General features: G+C 33.7%; 1 protein-coding gene across 2 annotated transcripts; it reads left to right on the top strand.

Annotated features, from left to right (window-relative positions):
* The first annotated feature begins 4,412 nt into the window (after positions 1-4,412).
* LOC143554680 (putative serine/threonine-protein kinase PBL16) lies at positions 4,413-9,950 on the top strand. Of its 2 annotated transcripts, none has more exons than XM_077044383.1 (6): positions 4,413-4,979; positions 7,536-7,843; positions 8,298-8,433; positions 8,518-8,678; positions 8,775-8,898; positions 9,387-9,950. In XM_077044383.1, exons 1-6 carry the CDS (start codon positions 4,916-4,918, stop codon positions 9,737-9,739), a joined length of 1,146 nt encoding a protein of 381 aa, XP_076900498.1. In that variant the 5' UTR covers positions 4,413-4,915; the 3' UTR covers positions 9,740-9,950. The 2 variants fall into 2 exon arrangements, with proteins under 2 accessions (XP_076900498.1, XP_076900499.1); XM_077044384.1 differs by having other exon boundaries at positions 4,414-4,979; positions 8,542-8,678.
* The last annotated feature ends 5,900 nt before the right edge of the window (positions 9,951-15,850 follow it).

Here is a 15,850-nt window from a genome sequence, read left to right on the forward strand (position 1 = left end):
AACTACCATATTTAAAACAATGTTTATTTGGTCGAGAAAAGTCGACACAAATTCGGTAGTACCAACCACGTTCGTTACAGTATAAACAACGTTGGTAAAACCCAATAATTGAAAACGAGCAGAACTCTCTGGTGTTGGGACGAAAACCCAGGTATATAATCATTTATTTTTGTTTTATATTTATAACGTATTATAAAAAACCACCATATTTAAAACAATGTTTATTTGATCGAGAAAAGTCGACACAAATTCGGTAGTATCAACTACGTTCGTTACAGTATAAACAACGTTGGTAAAACCCAATAATTGAAAACCCAAACTAATTTCGTCAAATTAATATATAAAAAATAAAATATTTAAAACGACGTTTATTTTGTCATTAACACCTAGGTGTTGGTAAAACCCGAGTGTTTCCAGTCTCAGGCTTTGCGGCAGTGAGTCGGTAAAACGAGTGTTGGTAACACCCGAATGTTGCGATGGTGAGTCGACACGAATTCGGTCGGTTTCGGTTATGTTCGTTACAGTACTAAAACTAAAACAAAAAAGGTTGGTAAACCTCAAGTGTTAGTAAAACTCGGGCGTTGCCAATTCTGGTATTGCGGCGGTGAATCGAGACGACTTTGGTTGGTTTAGGTTACCTTCGTTACGGTATCGAAAAAGCCCCAAAAATATTAATAATAAAATTAAGGTAGCGTCGCCCACTGTTTGCCCGCCACTTGGACCAATGGTAGCCTTGCGTCAGCAAAATTTTCATTTATTATAGAGTAATAGTAATATTTGTTTTTTAATATCCATGGATATATTAGTCATTTTGTGAGAATTTAACAGAAAGGTTAACAAAAGTTAATGTTAAACCCAAATTCATTACAAAATTGAAAGGTTAAAACCCAAACTTGTTACTTTAAAAACCTTAGTACCAAAAAGTGTTTTTTACTCAAACCTTAGACACCATATGTGTAGTTATGTCAAATAAGAATAAACATTGATATGTGTCAAAAGGTGTGGTGTATATGGTCAATCAAGACTATTCTTATTTCATGCACCAACAAATTAGGGATTTAAGGAGGTGGAGGCGCAACCGGGGGGGGGGGGGGGTGGTTGTTCATGCTAACTGGTTCCATGTCTGAGAAATTCTCAACTACTAACCATGAGAATGATTTTCTTAGCATGACATTTGAACCTCATATGAGTAATATAGCACAAAAAGCTAAATCTTATGGTTATGATTTTTAATTACACTTAGTTGAGGATCAAGGAACGAGGAAATTAAATCTCAACATCCCTAATGTTTTCTATAATGGAGGATTGAAGAACATCCGATGAATTTAAAACATCTCGTGACGTTGCTTTCGTTGGACCATTTAATATCTTACAATTGATAGCATGAGTAGCATATTGATTATGCATTCTTGAAGAGATGGGTGGAGTACATGATGTAATTCATGTTTCAAATATGTGTGAGTGTCTAGGAGTTTTTAATAAACTTCATAAAACAACCCCTGTGGAATGAAGATTATAAGGTCAAATTCTAGAAAAGAATAAAACTGAAGTTAGTCAAAGTTAGATGAAACTCTAGATACCAGAATATACAAGGAACTGAGTCAGGGATGCAAAAGAAATACCCACACTTAGTCAATCAATCTCGAGGACAAGGTTAATTCAATGAGAGGGAGGATGTATCATCCTTAAAATTTTGTGCTAAATATGAAAACTTTGAAGTTTTAAGGGCCATATGGTCATTTAGTCAAAGTTAATTTTCAAGAGCTAAACTGTAATTCTTCTAAAGTTGATCCCAGCGAACCGCTGCTTGTTACCCCAACAGTCCTCCTAATATCAGTAAAGGCAACGGACCGTTGTTATTATTGCCAACGGTCTATAGCTTTACCACGAAGCAGTTAATCCAATGCTGACACTTAACCATGAATCACCCCCCCCCCTCGGACCCAAGGTGTCGTACAAGTCGAAGTTCTGCTTGTTCGCTAAAGTCGTATACCCAATAATATAGCCAGTTGTTAAGGTATATGTTATCCATTTAGTGAATACATTTTTATAGCTTAGTTACTTAGAACCCAGTCAAGGGTATAGTCAAAGAAGAAACGGACTTAACTTTTCATACAAAGGTTTTGATAAGATGAACAATTCTTTATGATGAAAAAACAAAAAGAATAATCAAACAAAAGACCAAAGGTCTATCTATATAATAAGGGGAAAACAGTTTTAAACTATAAGATGATATATGCGTTTTTACAAGGCTTGAAACTATAGTTTCAGACAGTAGGAGTCTGAAGCGTAAGACGATCTAGGTAATGGACATGAAACTATTTCAATATATAGGTCCAATATAATCAAGGAATCATAATTAGTTGCAAAGCAAATTATATACAAGGTGAATACGCCCTTACTCTTTCAAATCATTTAAATGAGTCAAAGTTTACATGGGATTCATAGATCCCTAAAACTTTTTAAACAAAGTAATCGTTAGTACTCAGGTTAAAGTATAAGTTTGTTAGAATCCTTACATATGTGGCTTAATGGTGGGCACACCGTATCAAACTTTTGCATTTCCATGCTCACCGAGAGCCGGAGGCAAGGATGTTGTTAGGGGAATTGTTTTGTGTATATATTTAGCTGCTAAGATCTTGGTTGCCATCTGCTGAGTTGTTTCGAGTTGAGCTTTGTATTATGAATAATTATAAAGATGTTTTTTTAATTAATCAGCGTTATTCACCGGCAGTTGTGCTGATGTATTTTCCAAACTGTTTTTAGGTAATCCACAAGGAAAGTCAAGATAAAGGATGTGGAGATATAGCGGTTAGATACTATCTGATCAGTTTATTTTGAAATGTTTGATTGATGCGAAAGCTCTCACATAGTAGAACGGAAACCGAGTAATAGTTACTTATACAAGATATGTATAAATATAATTATTTGTATTCATTGTTAGCGTTAAAAGTCACATTTTACTAGTTTTTTGTAAAGAAAAAAGAAAGAGACTAGAATATTTGCAGGCAGTTAATCTGCTATGTAGTGATTAAGTATCATGATAAATCTTGGACCTTTCATTTACTATGATTACATGATAAATCTAAATATGATTGTTAATACTAGGCAGCATAATATAAAATTGTTGACCAAGTTGTTCTTCTCTATGTGGTCCAGAAATGTTAGATGATAGTCATGATACTAATCTGTTTAATTAAGAAACAAATTAGCTAAAGCAAAACAAGCTTAGGCCCATGGTCCAATGGACATATAATATAGCTCTAAGAAACTTTAAGTTGTAGCCAAGATGCCCCTTTAATGGGCCTTTATGAAAATTAACCGTTATTGTGAAAACTACTAACTGAAAATGTGTCATCTGTATTAAGATATATATCCCACTAGCAGAACTTGTAATTTTCTGTTTTTAAATCTCTTAAGAGACAAATATATGTACCAGTACTGTTTAATTATACCAAAAAATGTACAAATCTTTTATGCATTTGCTAGATTAAAAGCTACCAAGAAGGGCACTAGATCTTGTCTGCTACTTTATATTTTCAACACAAACCACTTAAAGTAGATTATCATGTTCCTGGATAATCATGCCTAAATGTATGCTATAATTTATCTGTTGAAAAATTTTAAAACTAAAACGTGTCATAACTTACTTTCTTCACAGTAAATATGAGAGTGATCGTCACCATTTACATAATCATAGTTATTGATGTAAACCGCGCACCATATATATAAGTGAAATAACCAAGTATAAATTTGCATTATAGCATGATATTTGTTGATTTTATGTGGTCAACTATTTTGGCACTATTGACATAAATTTGGAATTGGTGCCAAGTGTGAGATGCACTTTCATTAGCATGTTCACATTGCACTCAATTCATACTTGTATCTGCACGGGTTCTATAAAGTTGCAGATGCCTTAAGGACCACTTCAAAATGAACAAATTTGATGATAGCATGTGGCCTTTCCATGTAGATAATCATTGTTATTTTTGTAATGCTTCCACTTTTAGATGGATATGATGACGATAATATCTTTTTTCCCTTAAATATTGATAGTTAATTAAGAAATTGATTCACCTTTCAAAACCAAAGAACCAAGAGACTAAAAACAATTAAAACTTGATTTGAACAAAAAACAATCATCAACGAATCGATTAACAATCTTTAGCACAATATATATTTCAACAATCAAATTTTAGCTTGTGACACTTTAGATTATTACATAACTTCCTAGACGTTTAAAACAAATAACAGAAAAATTGTTATACAATACCATCTCAACACACTACTACACATGCAAATATAGTCCGGTTAAAAACAGGTAATATAAGTCAATTGGTAAGAATGGTATGATAACGAATTACCACCAACTTGATCGAGTACTGTTATATCATTACTGCTGCTTGATCTCTTTCGGGCATAAAATTAAATGCACGTGCTAGTCTAGTAACAAAACACTATGGTAAAACAGGCACTGTAGACAAGAGGCCTATTGATGTACTATTGAAGGAATATATATGTAAAACAGAATGGGAAAAGTGTAAGGCACAACTTAATAAAAGGAAGATTATGAAGATGACAGACAAAGACTTATGAGTGCTAAAATGCACCAGGGGCGCACTAACACACAAGTCCAAAGTATTAAAATAAAAAGCACACACAATTAATAAGTATATAGAAATGAAAACAAAGCAGCATAGCATGCCTATGGAAAACAGCCCCTCCCACTTCTACACTCCACCTCATCATTACATTCAAGAAATATGGTTGGTTCCCACATCAAATCCACCCACAAACCTCTTCAAACATTAATAATATTGTTAAACCTTTCCAGGGTTTTCTAAAAGATTCAATCTTTGATATATATTTTCTTTAAGTTGTGGTTGAGTGAAAGAAAGATAGAAAGATTGTGATGGGTAGCTGCTGGTGTAAATGGAAACCCTCTATTTACAGAGTCTCATCCAACGCAAAGTCAGGTTGGTTTTATGATAAAATTCATTCTTGATTTTCATCTCATTTATGTGGTTAAAAACTTTAAATTTATAATGTTCTGCAACTTGATGTTTGATAGTATACATGTAACAAGTGTTGTAGGTAGGTTTTCTTTTCTTTTTTGATCATTTAATTGCCAAAAACAATTACTTTGAGTTGATGGTGTGTCAAAAACAAAAAGGTGACCACCACTCAAGAAGAAGAGCTTTTTGTAATTTGTGGCGAAAATAGTTTTATTTTTTTACAGAAGAGATTGAGTAACATAGCACCTAGGGATCATCATACTCTTTTTCTCTTTTTGTTTTTACTTTGTTGCTTCAAGATCCGTCTTTCTAGGTATGTTCCTGATTTGGTTTCTTTAATCCTTTTGAAAAGAAAGAGAAAAGGTGGCCTTTCTGGATATGCTTAAATCCAAGTATGTATATTTAAGTATGGGGACTTTCTTTTTCTTTTCTTTTTTATTTTACGACAAATTATCCTGCTTCTAAATAAACCTACAAACCATTTAGAGGAGATGAGGCGTATGCGGGTACCCATGCATTAAACATCGTCGCCGCCTGTATAATCTCTTTTTCAGGTACCATAAATCAGGTTCAGCTAATCGAGAAAATAAGTAGGTGAGAGTGTGTGTTAGAGTAAGAGAGATTATGTGTTTTGAGGGGTTAAATTCAAATATAATAATAATAAAGGAAAATACCTCCAAATAGCCTGTATTGATCAACTTTTTCTAGAACTAGCCTAAGTTTAAAAAAAAATTCTTCAAAATAGCTTATTTTTTATGTCGGTGCCAACAGAAACAAGAATTTATCCGACGGATTAGTATAACTATTTTTAAGGTCCACAAAATTCCGTCGGATCCGACTGAAAATAGGTTATGTTGGGGATTCTTTGAAAACATAGGCTATTTCTAGAAACAGTTGGTCAAAAGTAGAATAATGTTGAAAACGTAGGATTTTTTGACCCCCCCCCCCTTTCCCCACCCGAACCGACCCATGGCCATAGATGGAAGTTTTGATACGAAGAAGATGACTTGGTCGGGCAATGGACTAGAGGTGTACAAAAAAACTGGTTTGGGACCGGTTTTAGGCAAACCGAACCGAACCGGTTTGGGTTTAAAACCGGTTTCACCCAAACAGGTTTCCAAACCGACCCAAACCGTCGGTTTCAGGACCGGTTCCCCTTCAAATCTATCAAACCGGTTTTAAAACTGAACCGGTTTGAGAAAAACCGGTTTGAAACCGGTTAAAACCGGTTTTTAAACCGAACCGAACCGGTGTGACCAGGTCGGCCTACCCTGCTTCCAAACCGGTTTTGACCAGTCGTTGACCAAACCGGCTCAGGCTGGTTTTAAAACCGGTTTTGTACACCTCTACAGTGGACTGGTGGACTGGTTAGTGGGCCCTTTAAATGTTCAATCTAAAGCCCAGTAACTGGTTAGTGGGCTTTTTACATGTTCAAAACCAAAGCCCAATTTGTTTAATATTTTATTTGGTATATATGATTTATTTTCATGTTTTGATGTTTAATCTTTTGTGTAAAGTCTGGTGTAACTGTAAATGTATTTTATTTATGTTTTCATATTTATTTGAATTATGTAGTTTGTTTTTTTGTTTATTTATTTTTTTATATATTTAACAAAGGTTAGTTATTGTTGTGTGGTTAATTGTTTATTTTTGAGAGGTATAAATGATATGACAATGTGGGATTTGAAATCTCTACATAGAGGGAAAACGTCTTACCACCACACCATATTCTTTAAGTATAAAGAGTGCCGCTTAATTACGTTTAATGTGATAAGTAACACTAACACTGCATACCCATATTTTTTTGGTTCTCACATTTTTTCTTAGGATTTATGTTGTAACAAAGTCCATATACACACGCACATTATTCTAAAATCTGTATGTTTAGACACCGTAACCTTCTTAACATAACCGAAATCTATATATACAAGTGTGTGTATAAAGGTTCAAATACCAGTTTTAAGTAGAGAAATGCGACAACCATACAAGCACTTGTATGTACAATAGCAACCATGTATCAAGTAAAATCTCACCAATAGTAAAGCTATTGGCAAGGTCTATAGATGGTGGGATGTAGGCAAACTAAACCTCTATCACAGAGATTACAAAGATTGCTTAGCTCAATAACTTGGACATGAAAAGTATATCTGAAACATAGGGTATTTCTCATGAAATCTAAACATAATAAAACAAAAAGTACTAAAATAAAGTATTACTACACTACCAATAACAGAAAAATGGTGAAGAATATTAGTATTAGCTTCAATAATTAGTATTACCCGTTGTTTTGCCTTTTACCCTCTTTTGTTGTTAATATTTCCCTCTTATATGTTGGCTTAATATTTGCTAGTTAATATTAGGCTTTAGAACTTTTAATATTTTTACAGACTCCTTTTGTGCATGATCAATACTTTAACTAAATTGTTTCTATTTCTTACTATATACAAATTTGGTAAGAAGCCACATGGGATATGAAGTAGACATTTATTTCATTCCACTGCTTGATCTTGGTTTCAGAATTGCCAAAAGATGAAGCTTCAATGGCTAAAAGAAAGGAGGAGCTGAAAAAGTTGCCATCAAATCCCAAAGAAGTAGAAGATCTGCGGCGTAGTTCTGCTACTAATCCGTTAATCGTATTCACCTTTGATGAACTTAGAAAAATGACTGATAACTTTAGACAAGATCACATGCTAGGTGGAGGGGGATTTGGTAGTGTTTACAAAGGCTTCCTTTATGATGATGTAGAAGAAAGGGTCCCTCCGGTTCCGGTAGCCGTTAAAGTTCATGATGGAGATAACAGTCATCAAGGCCATAGAGAATGGCTGGTGATTACAGCTCCTCTTTTACATTCATATATACATCTATATGCATTTACGCTTTAATTAGAGGTGGCAAGACGGAAGGGTTGGGAGGGCAGGGTAACGGGTCAAAACGGGTCATTAAAATACAGGTTGAAACTCCTTTTGATATCCTTTAAAAATAGTTAATGAATTTAAGTATATTACAAGAAGTAAATAAATATTATCATAGTAGTAGTCTAAATCTTTGAAAATAGTGACTTAGGACGTCGTATGCATTGATAATAGACTTTGGACGACTTTGAACTTGTTCGACACGGTTGACAAGTCGAAGTTTTAGCTAAGTTCTTTGATTTGACCAGTTTGAGCTAAAACACAACTATACAACCCAACTCCTAAATAGATTGAAATTGCACCTCTACTTTTGGTATCTCTTTTTCAGTCGATTTTCAGTTGATCATTGATTTTGTGTGCATTATAGGCCGAGGTCATATTTTTGGGGCAACTTTCTCATCCAAATTTAGTGAAACTTATTGGATATTGTTGTGAAGATGAGCACAGAGTTCTTATATACGAGTATATGGCACGCGGTAGTGTGGAAAATAACTTATTTTCGAGTAAGTGTAGTCATTACAAAATTTACTTTTTAACATTCAGAAGAAGTTTAATGATTACATTGAACTTCATAACAAATATGTTAGATGCAAAATGTTATTTTGTTGCAGGGGTGATACTTCCTCTTCCATGGTCAACTAGAATGAAGATCGCTTTCGGTGCTGCAAAAGGACTTGCTTTCCTCCACGATGCAGAAAAACCTGTCATATATCGTGATTTCAAGACTTCAAATATTTTGCTAGACCCGGTTAGTTCACGACATCAAACACATTTTACGTCAGCATACTTTCATGGTTCATTGTTATAATAAATTTAATAATTTTTACCTATATTTAACGGACAGGACTACAATGCAAAACTTTCCGACTTTGGCCTAGCTAAAGATGGTCCGGTTGGTGATAAATCTCATGTTTCTACACGCATAATGGGAACATACGGTTATGCAGCACCTGAGTATATTATGACAGGTTTGTTAACATTATCTAATTCATTTAATCTCCATTAACACAACGATATATTTTTTAACCGTGATAATCCTTTTAAGGAAAATTCATGAGCCCCACCGATACCATGCTATTAGGTGGGACTATGTGAAGTGCAGCTTATGCTGTAACGTGACCTTCAAGGGGTTAAAATGGGCTGAAACTCCAGTTATTACTAAAGGGTTTCTAATTTGCATTTAGAAGACATCACATGATATTTAATAATCATAATAAGATAACCGACCAATTTGAATGCAACGACCATGGAAAAAAAGTGTTTGAACGTGCTTCTATTGTTTATAGCAATTACTAGATGTCATATGTTTAAGTGTTTAGAAAGGTATAAATATTTAAGAAATTAATAGTTGAAAATGAGCAAAAAAAGATGAAAAATGGATTGATATTATGTGAGATAAGTAGAGATATTGGTAAAGAATAAAGATGAGTTACTAATGTCAAGTGTTGCATTTTAGGCCATTTGAGTCCAAGAAGTGATGTTTATAGCTACGGTGTCGTTCTTCTTGAACTTCTAACCGGCAGAAAATCATTGGACAAATCAAGACCGGCCCGGGAACAAAACCTTGCAGACTGGGCTCTCCCATTGCTTAAAGAAAAGAAAAGGTTACTAGACATTGCAGATCCTAGGCTAGGTGATTTTCCGATTAAAGGGTTCCAAAAGGCAGCCATGCTAGCTTATCATTGCTTGAACCGTAACCCAAAAGCTAGACCACTTATGCGTGATATAGTAGATTCATTGGAACCGTTGCAGATTGCACCCGAGGTTTTGTCTGAAAGAACAACTTTGACTCTGATTGCTGATAAGTGAGCACCTAGCATTTCGAGTTAAGATGCATACTGTTTTTCAAACTACTTTTTTTTTTGCCTTCAATACATTTTCAAGCTTACCCTTTTAACCTTTCATGGGCAGTTTTAGTGTTCTACACCATATGTCATAGTGTATATGGAAAATGAAGCATGCTGTGTAATGCTACATGTGTTGAAAAGATTTACGAATATAATGTTTTCTATGATCAATAAACGGGCAAACAAATCGAGCCAACTAGCTTCAGTGCACTCATTGTCTCATTGATCATTATGATGTTGTTTTCTAGGCCATGTGTGACATAAGTAGACATACATGTTTTACTTTCATTTTTATCATGAACCAAGCAAAATCTACATACTTAAGAATTGAAACAGAAAAACATCATAAAAGTTGAGGTTGATCGAGTTTTTATAAAGTTGAGTAGGTTATATATATATATATATATATCAAGGTCAATCAAGTTTGCCTTGATCGAATTTGAAGCCAGTGTTTAGTGTGGTAGTTGGTGGTAGTACTACTTGGTGTTGCTACATAAGAGATGCAATTTCGAAAAACATGATGAATATACAAGAGGAAAATGTTATGCATTAATTGATTCAAGGTTTAAAATTAAGTTGTTCATTCGAAAACACCCATTACAAGAAGCAAAAAAGAGAAACCAAACAACAATTTAACAAGAGTGTCAAGTTCCATAAAAATGGCAATGTTTCTTTTTCAAGTGAGTAATAAAGGTTAGAGAGAAAATAACTCAATTAAATATCGTTTGACGTTCGAAAAAGTGTGAAAATGGTAGTAACTTGCAAGCTGATTTTGAATATTTTTCTTAGCTTTCATTTGATAAGTAAATTACAAGCTGTCACCAGTCCATATGATTAACTAGAGCTAACAGCTTAGTTCCTAAATTAGGTATTAATCTCAAATGGACAAGATTTGAGAATATCTTACAAGCTTATAATCCTTATTCAATCTATCTGTCTATTTTAATAAAAGGACTCTATAAATTAGATGTGTCTCAATGATTGAGCACTTATTTTACTAGTGAGAGGTAGGGGGTTCAAAACTCACTATCACCAATTTATATAGGAGATATGAGGGATGTCCTTGGCTTGCCAGGGTTCGAGTCCCGATCTCACCCGGTTTTACCGTCTTCTTGTTGTCGTGTTGTTTGGCGGGCATGGGGGTCGGGTTTTATCCGGGGAATCCCTCAATAGGTGCACTGCTAGGGGCTCTGTCCGGACTCGTGGCCGGCTCGGGCTACCTTTAGCCAATGGGGGCCGCGTACAGAGTACACGGCGTTACTTAGTTGATATTTTCAAAAAAAAAAAAAGACTACTCATTCTTGCCACTTGTCAATCTCTTAGCTATCCTCATCCTTTTTCAACCAATTTCAATATATGGTCTTTATCTTTTAACTCATTTTAATATAAGAATTCAATTTTTATTAAATGCAAATGTTAACCCATTCATTAATTAACATTAATTGTGAATTAAAAAAAATGAGGAAAAATCCAAATTAAGTTGTAAGCCTGTTAGAAAAAAGTTTTAAAGTCACAGGTAATTACAAATTAAAAAAAATAAAGGTGTATCATTGTCAAAGAATTCAGATTTGTATGGAAACTACAAATTGTTTTTAAACTAAGATTCGAGCAACAATTCAAAAATTTTATATAAGATTGGTTTCAAATTTGGATTTAAAATTTTCTCATATGCATTTGAATTCATAAAATGTGTATTTTTTTTTAATTTTCTTCGAACGTTTTGTATAAATATCGCAGAAATGGAAAATACCTATTATATATATCTTTATCTATAACTTAATAGAAATATATATTATTTTTATTTTTGTTTTTTTTATTATTTGTAACTTAATCATGCTTCTTCTCATTATATTTCAAAGACATTCCACATTCACATTAATTATTTAAAAAAATATATATTTAATCCGGGTAAAAGTCATTTACCATGTTTTCATAAAATCTGAAATCTTTGATTCTTTTTTTTATAAGTTGTTAAAATATATATATCGATTAGTTAAATATTCCAACAACTTCCCATAATATTAACTAATAACACGATATTAGTATTCAAAATTTAAGCATCCCTAATCCAATACTTTCAAATATTATAAATAAGAATCATTACCTTCACTTTATGCAACTTTAAATCTTCTAATATTCTGCTAACTCAGAATAATCACTATTATTTGAACATGCTTTAAGGTTAGTATGTATTTGTCATTTTTCTGACAATTACATTCATAGGAAATGAAACAAATCATTTTGTTATATTTTAGTTTTTGATTTTATATGTTCCTTGATTATACAATTGTTAATTGTAAGATATAATATCAATAAAAAATTTGTCATACACAGAATATTAATGAACAATTTTATCATGATTAATCAGTTTCAAATTCTAAAGATTTTAAGGATGATTATCTCATCAAAGTTCAGGTAAGCTGGTTTTTGGTATAACCGTGATTTTTGGATAAACATAAGCAGATGATCTCAAATGATATCATATTAATTGATTAAAAGGTATGATATTTTGTGTATATGAATATTTTTTTTGTTGGTTTTATGGATACATTATCATTTATCTAGGGTTGGTATGTACTTGAAGAACCTTGTCACATGAAAGAGTTATACGCAGAGCTATATGCTATCTTATCAAGAGTTCAAGCAAACATGTACTAAAGATTTTGATTTTTGATAAACAATGTATACTGACCAATACAATCACAAATGTAGTGTAAAAGGAAGATTTTACTTATTTGTAACATATTTGTGTAATCTTAGTTATGTAAATTCTGTAAGTTTAATGTAATTGTAATTGCATTAACAATATATGATCATGTTGTTGACTGTATTTCACTTAATGGTTAAAGTTTAAAATTTTAATCAATTACATGTGTAGCACACGGGCCTCAAACTAGTTTGATAATATATTAAGAAATATTGGGTTTTTTATAGTCTCACCTTTTACTCTTTGAATTTTCCTTGAACACTCTCCACTAAAAAAACGTTAGAGACCACTCCCAACTTTCACATTGCCTATTACAGGGTTTAATTGTACTTGTAATAGTTGAAGGACTAATTGTGTCAAGTGTATAATTGGTAGTTAGGTTCGTTAGTTATTTGAGTCTTTATAAGATCAGTTGGGAATGAATCATTGATCAGTTCATTAATTGAGTCTGCTAAAACCAGACCGAAAACTTCAGTTTTTGGAGTTTTTGAAATCGTTCGGTTCAGGTTTTTTCGGTTTCGGGTTTTTGGTTTTTGCCATTTGAACTGAAAATTTTAGGCCGAAACAAAAGTTGGCAAAAAATAATGAATTTAAGTATAAATAATTTTGTTAATTGTAAAATAATAGACTATATTATACATTTTTCAAAAATATTTGAGTTACATATTTATTAAGTTATTATAAATTACTTAAAATAAAATATAAAAAAACAAAAATTTAGGAATTATATTCGGTTTTTATTACATGCAAAAACAAAACGAGCCCTTAGTTCGGGTTTTACAAAAACATAAAACAAAACCGTCGATTTTTTGTTTCGGTTCAGTTTTTTTGGTCTATATTTTTGCTTTTTTGGTTTCTAATAAGTTTTTCCTCTTTCTTGCACACGCCTAAACATAAATGTAAGTTTAGTCAACGTTAAATAAATGGGTTATATAGGGACACTGTGAGTTTTAAAAAAAACATTAATACGTCGTGTATAGGGCTGTACGCGGCGTATTGGTGGGTTTTTTCAGAAAAACTCACTATATTTGTCTTATTATGTTTTTTTTCCTTTTTGTTTACTTTTTTTTGTTATAATTAATAAATAGTTGTTATTAACAATCAGCTTGATTTCTAGAAGTTCATTCAAAAAAATAAACACATAGATACACCAAAACATGTATTTAATACAAAACAACGAGTTTCCTAACTAAAACAAAATATAAAAATCTACATAAATGTCCCGTCGTCGTCGTGGGTGGTCATAAACGCCACATCATGAACTTTGACATGGTCGATGCCCCTGCGTCTGACGACCAATCCCTAACCGGCGTCGTCTACTTCGTCGCCTCGTCCACGTCTGACGCCCGACGCTCTCGCCTTGTGGCCAAAACTAGGTGGGGCAGGCGGGAGTGGTACCTGGTACCTAATACCACGTTGAGCGACACCTAGGTAACTATTGACCTAGCTCATCTTACACTGCATCTGTAGCATCCCCAGCTCCAAGTGCTGTAACCGGGCGTCAGTGGTGTGCCTCAACCCCCAATGAAATCGAAAATCGAAATCTGTAACCTTCGCTGCCTGTTCTCCGTACCCCCAACAAAATCGAAATCTGGGTGACATACGGGCCACCGAGCAAGGACCCTCGTAACTACCGTCGATAAAATCCGACGAAATAGTCTGCAAAACCTCGAGCAAGGTTGCAGGGCGTGCCGTTCAGCAGACACCACACAAAAACATATCACGGAGGCTGCAGTGCTCCACGCTCTGACTACGACCCTTGACAGAGGTGGAAATCAGCAAATGAAGGTACCTGTATAATATAATATACACATGTGCAGGTACTTGTGCAGCGGGCCCTTGATAGCGGAGACCTTCGCTTTCGTAGCCCTAGGCCCGACCCCAAAAGCCTCATCACTAATCGTGCTCCACCAGATCTACAACTCTTCTTCCGGTAACTGGTGTATGCTCTCTGAGGAAAGTGGAAGTCGTGCATCCCCCTCCGTGTATAGACCGGGCGCTACAACAAACTCCTCCATAGAGAGGTGAATCTTGTAACATCTGGCAAAAATTTTCACTAATGTAATCATGTTTACCATCCTAATATCGCTTTATTAATAAAATCTTTCTTTATTAAGGTTCTATATCTTGCAAAGACAACAAAAAGTCCAAATTCCGACACGAAACAAGTAAAACGTGCAAAAACCTCGGGCAGTGAGCCAATAAGTAAATAAATCATTAGATTGATTAAATAATCCCAAAAATTCAAAATATATGCTAAAACATGTGAGACAATATAAAAACATAATTTAGGAAGGATCGAATCACAAAAACTCAAAAATAAGTAAGTACAAGCCAGTACAAGACCCGGAAAGGACCCAACCCTAACTATTATCAAGAAATTAGTTTTTAAGGTCCATATTGTCAAGAATTTGATTTCATTTTAAGTCTGACAAAAATTATTAAAACTGGATCCGTTTGGATATCTAAATCACGCAATACGTTAAACGATTAACCGAAAATGTTTATATATTAACCAAAACCCTTCACATCCCCCACCCCCCCTTGGCCGGCCCCATGACAACTCAACACCCCCACCTCCCCTCCTCTCAAATCCTAATCACAAATCACCTATCTAATCATTAACACTTCTAGAAAATTTTGAGTTGTAAGATAATCAAGCTATCCATCAATCACTCTATTTCCTTACTCACCACCCTACTCCACTCACTCCCTCTCCCTTAAATCTCTCGGCCGAACACCCTCTCACACACACACACATTCAAACCAAATTCAAAATTAAACACACACATGTTAATCAACAATCAAGAATCATGAGGGTTTGAATCAAGAATAAGAAGATTAAGCTACTAGGAAGAGTATAGGAAGGAAGATCATCATTCTCATTTTCAAATCGTTAAGAACAACAAGTAAGTTTTAATTTAGGGTTGATTATTAGGATTAGAAGCATTAGACTAGTTGTTCTTGAGTTGATTGGAGCTTGAAAGTTGAATGTATGTATAATGTATGTATGTATGTATGTATGTATGTATGTATGTATGTATGTGTAAGAGGGAAGATTAAACTCATTTACACATGCATATGTTCATCTTGAGGATCATACATTGATTTCTAAGTTTGATTTAAGAATTGTTGAATCTCTTGATTGTTTTGATTTGAACTGAATGAACTTGATGTTAGGGTTTGATGTTAGAATGGATTTAAGATGATTATTGATCATTAGTTTGTTAATATGGAATTGAATTATTGGAAAATGGTTGTTAGAAATAAACCAAAACAAGAGCTTGTTCATAATTGAAAATTTGGGTTTTTTCTTTGATTTTGGATTAATTAAGGGATTTTAGATGGAATAATGAATCAATAGGT

This window comes from Bidens hawaiensis, unplaced genomic scaffold, assembly GCF_021521415.1.
Source record: "Bidens hawaiensis isolate Kalapana, Puna unplaced genomic scaffold, B.hawaiensis_p1.1 tig00017786_1, whole genome shotgun sequence".
NCBI classification, from domain to species: domain Eukaryota; kingdom Viridiplantae; phylum Streptophyta; class Magnoliopsida; order Asterales; family Asteraceae; genus Bidens; species Bidens hawaiensis.